General features: G+C 44.7%; 1 protein-coding gene across 1 annotated transcript; it reads right to left on the minus strand.

Annotated features, from left to right (window-relative positions):
- Positions 1-2,206: 2,206 nt before the first annotated feature.
- LOC134187352 (uncharacterized) lies at positions 2,207-3,607 on the minus strand. The gene has a single exon (XM_062655470.1). The coding sequence runs from the start codon at positions 3,527-3,529 to the stop codon at positions 2,981-2,983; it is 549 nt and encodes a 182-aa protein (XP_062511454.1). The 5' UTR covers positions 3,530-3,607; the 3' UTR covers positions 2,207-2,980.
- Between the last annotated feature and the right edge of the window lie 3,209 nt (positions 3,608-6,816).

Here is a 6,816-nt window from a genome sequence, read left to right on the forward strand (position 1 = left end):
AAAGGAGAGCTGTCAACTTCTGTCTGTCTGTCTGCGTGCACGTGCGTGTATGCATCTGTGTGTGTGTGTGTGTGTGTGTGTGTGTGTGTGTGTGTGTGTGTGTGTGTGTGTGTGTGTGTGCGTGCACGTGTGTGTGTGTGTGTGTGTGTGTGTGTGTGTGTGTGTGTGTGTGCGCGCGCGTGCACGTGTGTGTGTGTGTGTGCGTGCACGTGTGTGTGTGTGTGTGCGTGCACGTGTGTGTGTGTGTGTGTGTGTGTGTGTGTGTGTGTGTGTGTGTGTGTGTGTGTGTGCGTGCACGTGTGTGTGTGTGTGTGTGTGTGTGCGTGCACGTGTGTGTGTGTGTGTGTGTGTGTGTGTGTGTGTGTGTGTGTGTGTGTGTGTGTGTGTGTGTAAATCAGTTCTCCGGGAAGCGCGAGTCTGATCTCCACCGAATTTGGCTCACGCACGCCGAATCCGTCAATGTCGAAAGTGAGATTGTCCTTGTTTTCCATACTGCTCCCACAAAGACGCGATTTTCTGCGGATGGAACCATCTCCGCTCTCACGCGAATATTTCAGTAATGGCAATCTCCGCCGAATCTAAACTGCACGCTCCCGACGTCAGTCAGACGGTACGTGCAGAGCGTGTCCTTCATTGCAGGCGACGTCGGAAAAGAAAAGATATTTTTCTTATATCCGGGTCTTGAAAACGCCCACAGTCATTTGTCCGTCTACGCCCATCAAAGAGCTGCCAAGTTCGATACACCTGTTCGCCACAACGCCAGCAATGTGTTCCAAGTGACGACGTTCAACGAGACTGTCGAAATGGCGATAGCCACTGTGAGTCGTGACTTGGTATATATACAGGGAACAGATTATCTGGGTGAGTACGTAACTGCACGTGACTTCTAAGTTCCTACTGCTCGGATATATTTCCAAACGGGATTCGCGTCCAATAGATGCCAAGTTCCAAACACATGTTCCTCGCAATGGCAGCAGCAACATCTTCGAAGTAACGCAGCGTCCAACAGGACCGTTGAAATGGCTTCAATGGGATACTACCAATCGATAATCAGTGCGATTTTCGGAAACGGGACAGTCCGTTATGATTTATGATCCAAAGCTGAAAAGCCCTCTATAACGCGACCATCGTTGCAACCCTCGTCCGACTTTAATTCTTTGCTTTTAAAATGTTGCTAGACTCATATTGAAAAGAAATATGAATGTTGACTTTTGATATTTTTGTCCCAAGCTAGAGATTTTGAAAAATTTTCAATTGCGCACTTAGAATCCGTACTATGAGGTTGTGCTGCACTGTCGTACCAATTCTTTTCAGTGTTCATCGCATTATGAACAGTTGTCCGTGTAACAAAATGTAATATCTAATTGGTAAGGTCCATTACAAAAATGAAGCGATGTCAGTCTGATGTAGGAAATTACTCCGAGGCCATGTTGCACGGTAGTAGCGATTCTTTTCCGTTTTCATCGCGTGATAGACAGTTGTTCGTGTAACAATATGTAATATATAACTAGTAAGTTGGACTAGAACGTGAGGCAATGTCAGCGTGATATAGAAAATCACTAATCCGGTACATTCCACAACACTGACGTAATGAAAACGTTTAGAGACTGATTTAGTAGAAGTATATGGGAACGTCAGAAGCAAGCACAAAACAAATAGGTTATTAAAAATGATGTAATGGAAGCGCTTACGGACTGGATGTACATATATAGTAGCGTCATGTAGATCATTGTATACATTCATACAATGGATGTATACAATGGATAGGCGTAGGAGCGGGTCGGGCAGCCGACCAGATTTTGAAAAATTGACTTTCACCAGTCGACGATTGGCACTACTTCCGGTTTAGGTATAGACGATTAAATAAGTAATATATTTGTAGATAGTTTATCCGCTTTGTTAGTAGACATGATTGTTTGTTCCTTAGTCTATGTAATTAACAATTTTACGACAATTTTACAATAGTGTATTGTTTCAATAAATCAGCACTGTACATTGGGGCATCGAGGCCATTTCTACTCTGCGCATGCGTGTAACCATGTCTGGTCCCACTTCTTCCGTGAAGGACGTAGCTGTACCAGAGCAACCCCATCAACCAACGACGTTCAAGTTTCCAAAAAGATCCTTTGGAGTGACTAACCGTAGTTTTCAACCTAGCTGGTTTGCTAGGTGGCGGTTTCTTCACTATAACGAGACTGAAGATGTGGTGTACTGTCACACCTGTATAACACGGGCCGTACGCTCTATTCGGGTTTATTGCAGGACGGACACTTTTCTCTAACGAACTCAAGAGGCACTAACGTTAGACTGTCAAACCTGGGCGTGCCACACCCATATATATCCAGTCATTCTGCCACACATGCGCACTACCTCTAATTCTAATCTACTTATAATAAACAGTCTGCTACACCACCTCATCCCCAAGGTTATTCGCCCCGAGTTACATGTATCTATTGGGAGGTTTCCTGGCTCTTCGTAAACCATATCGTTTAGCTCCCGGAGAAAGCTTAGAATTCTGTTCATCACAGAACGAGTCTGGTTGCTGGACAGTTAAATTCTTCCTTTCAGGTCATTGTTCTGTGGTGGGCGGCTTGATTGGAAGGTCGGTTACTTTCATCGGTTCCTGATCCTGAGAGACTGTGCTTGCATTACCTGGACGACCTTGGGGCACGGCGCTTGTTACAATACCAGCAATAACCAGCAAGGAACACAGATGGACATCCACACACTCTAGAAGAGTGAACCTGAACAGGAGGATCAGCCGAAAAATATACCTTAGTAGCAGTCACGTTTGGCTCTTCACAGGATGCAACTCGATAGGGCCCATGCCAAAAGCGAGACAGCTTCCGTAACTTTCCAGACTCCTCCTGAGGAAAACGAATCAAAATCCAGTCCCCTACCTTGAAACTAATATCTGTGGATGCGTTCTTATCGTATTGCTCTTTGTATCTCCTCTGGGCGACCTGAATACTACTGATTGCTATTTGACGCGCATGTGACAGTGACAAGACAAGCTCCTCACGGTAATCAGAAACTTCGCTGGCCTGGATCTCCCTCGACGGTAGTAAAGCAGCTTCAGTCGGAGATCGACAATCAAAACCATATAGCAAGAACAAAGGTTTCTCTCCCGTCGACTCATGAGGTCATTTCGATATGCCCAAAGCAATCCAGATAAATGTTCATCCCACTGGACACCAAACTGATCTACGCGTTTCCGAATCGTGGTCTTCAAAGTCCGATTAAATCTCTCAACCATACCATCACACTCGGGATGGTAAGCAGTAGTGTTAATCTTTTTCATTCCAAGTAACTGACAACAATCCAGCATTAGGTGCGATAACGGATTCGTACCCCGGTCAGACAACAAAGCCTCTGGTACACCAAACATGGGGACAACCTGCTCAGCAAACAATCGAACAATGTGAACAGTTTGCTGATTAGGAATAGGATAAATCATTGGCCATTTAGTAAGAAAGTCTTGAAATACTAGCACATGCTTGTTACCACTTTCTGTCACCGGTAGGTCCATTACATCAACCCCGACAATCTGCAAAGCTCGCTGTACCGAATAGGATGAAGAGGTGGCTTCAACTTCCCAACAACAACAACAGTTCCCGTCACTATAGCACACTGTGCACAACTCTTGCAGTGCTCTCGGGTGTCCGAATACATTCCTTCCCACCACCAGTGTCGCAAAAGGACACTGTACAAACGGTTTCCTGAAAGTGTCCTGCCATCAATCCACCATGATTTTCTCGCATAATTTGCTCTCTGAGATGAACTGGGACAACTGCTCGCTTCCGATCACGATGCTTGGGGTCCACATAGTACAGGATGCCTTGCTCCATAGTACACAGTGATCCTAGTGCTACTGCTTTCCTAGCCAGTTTAGTATCCGCTTGCAACTCTCCTTGTTCAACGAAGTCTACTAAGTGTTTCACATCCATATCTTTCCTCTGTTCCTGACCAAAGTTGCATGTGGATGCTGGCTCGTGGCTGGGTGCAGCTTCTTCTAACAGATGAGTAATAGTTGGCTCCGCAATACTGCACACCTTAGCCACTTGCACTTCCTTTACCGTCTCACTCATGACATCAAACTGTGGGTTCCTCCACAAGGCATCTGCAACACTATTCTCCTTTCCTGGTCAATAAACAATATCGATTTCCCGAATTCCAGAACCAAATACTCGAGTCCACCATCGTGCATGCTTCCCATTAGGGCCTGGTGTTCCTAGAACTGCCCTAACTGCAGAACGATCCGTATAAACAGTAACCTTGTGTCCATAAAGATAGGCATGAAAATGTGAAACAGCCCACACCACTGCAAGCGTCTCAAGCTCCGTGATGCTGTAGTTCCTCTCTGCCTTGGACAGCGAGCGACTTGCAAATGCTACGGGATGTAGCCGGTTGTCAGACTGCTTCTGTGATAACACTGCTCCAAGTCCTAGAATACTGGCATCTGTCTGCAGAACAAATGGAACATCAAAATTCGGATACACCAAGATAGGGGCTTGGCTAATCTTTTGCTTTAGGGACTCGAACGCAGCCTGGCACTCCTCTGTCCACTGAAATATGGCATTCTTTGCTGTCAATGCATGCAGAGGCTTAGCTGTTGCAGCAAATTTGTGGATGAACCGACGACAATATCAAGCCAACCCAAGAAACTGTCTGATTTGTGCAACCGCCTTTGGTTCAGGAAAACAGGCAACAGCTCGCACTTGGTCGGGATGTACCCTCAATCCTTGCGGTGTAATAACATGCCCTAAATATTTAACTTCCTGTCCAATAAATCGACACTTTGACAATTTCAGCTTCAAATTTGCCTCCTTCAATCGCTTCAGTACCAAGTCTAAGTGCTGCAAATGCTTCTCCAGCGTTTCTGAAAAGACTCACATCATCAATATACACACCAACAATGTCAGATCCATTGTCAGGATTGAGCCCCATTAGAACATGTTGCATCAATCTTCGGAACACTGATGATGCGTTGGTCAGACCAAAAGGCATCACCTTAAACTGATACAGCCCCTGGCAGGTGATGAATGCAGTCTTCTCCTTAGAATCCCGGTGGACCCTAATCTGCCAATAGCCTGATGCCAGATCTAATGTAGAAAAGTACTCGGATTTTCCCAACTGATCTAACAGATCATCGATCCTAGGCAGTAGAAACGTGTCGAGCTTGGTTACCGAGTTTAACCCGCGGTAATCAATGCACAAGCGAAGGGTTCCGTCTTTCTTCCGAACCAAAACAATAGGACTGGCCCACGGACTGCTCGAAGGCTCGATAACACCTGCCGTTTGCATATTCCTTAGCTGAGCAGCAACTTCTTTCCTCACTGCAAATGGCATTCTCCTTGCTGCTTGCTTAAGTGGAGTGGCGTCTCCTGTATGGATCTCCATTTCGACTAGGTTCGTCTCTCCTCGTTCCCAATCTGATAAACAGAACACATCATGATGTTGCTTTAGTAAATCGCCTAGTAACTGTCTGTCTTCGTTTGGCAGTTGAACGTCATCTCTCACAAACTCATCCAGTTGGTGCTGACGATGTGCAACTTCATCTGCCAACATAACTTCCCTGATGAAGACGTCGTTTCCCTTCATAGATCTACCTATTGAACCATTTTCTCCTCCTGTGACTGGAGCAGTAATTGACTCAACGTCTACTGAAACAGCACTGCCTACTTCGGCTCCTTCATCAAGCTTCATGATAAATCCAAAGGAGTTGGACATGACCATCTGGGCAGTTCCTGACAGCGATAGTTTGACAAGGCCATCATCCAATGTAACTCCCAGCGCTTTCACCATTTCCCCTAATGCTTCTACAAGAACTGTATCTGACATTGTGTCATCGACGTCAGTTTGGCTACTTCTGCAAACTTTAAGAAAACAATGCAAATAATAACAAGTTTGACTAAACTAACTACATATACAAACTACAAGCTACTTAGATACTCACCTAATTATCCGAATCCGGTGTTCAGTTATCTTACTCAGGCGTTCAATTATCCGATTCATGCGTTCAATTATCCGTTGCTTACCGCTGTTGCGCAATATCATGGAAAACTGAATAACTTACATAGTCTGCGGTTGGGCAGCTGCTCAAATATCATCATTCATCAGCTGTCTAGACGCAATAATTTGTAGACTTTTAGTTGCTCTTTTATAGTATTTTGCGTTCAGTTATACGAATCCGTTGGTCAATTATCCGAATTGGGCGTTCATTTACCCGTTGCCAGGAGCTGTTGTGCAATATCATGGAAAACTGAATAACTTACCTAGTCTGCGGTTGGGCAGCTGCTTAGACATCATCATTCATCAGCTGTCTAGTCGCAATAATTTTGTAATTAATCTTGACTTTAGTGTAAATATTTAGTAAGTGTTGTACGATAATTTCTTTTGCACTAATCTTGGCGTCCCACGTTCCCGCGGATGTCTAACTAAGCTGTTGTGAGTAAACTAAATCTACATATCTAGGAAGCATACAACAATGCCTTGCTCCGTCAATCGTGGTGTAATCCGCATACTTTGTAAACAGCGCGTCCTGCATGATACCATGCAACAGTCCATCATGCGTTGTAGCAGGTTCCTAGCTAATCAAGAGCTTGAATTTTACTGGTTCGCCTTCTCACCTTTCTTGAATCAATCATTTATTGTTCAGCTGAAACGTGAGTGAGCATCATAGAAAGACGTCATGAAAGAAATGTGCGCGGTTTTGACTTTACGTATCAGACTGAAATTATTTCTATAAATTTAGTACTTCTAAGACAGAACATCGGATAATTGAATACTTGAGTAGGATAATGCCCGAATCGGATA

This window comes from Corticium candelabrum, chromosome 11 (assembly GCF_963422355.1).
Source record: "Corticium candelabrum chromosome 11, ooCorCand1.1, whole genome shotgun sequence".
Classification (NCBI taxonomy): Eukaryota; Metazoa; Porifera; class Homoscleromorpha; order Homosclerophorida; family Plakinidae; genus Corticium; species Corticium candelabrum.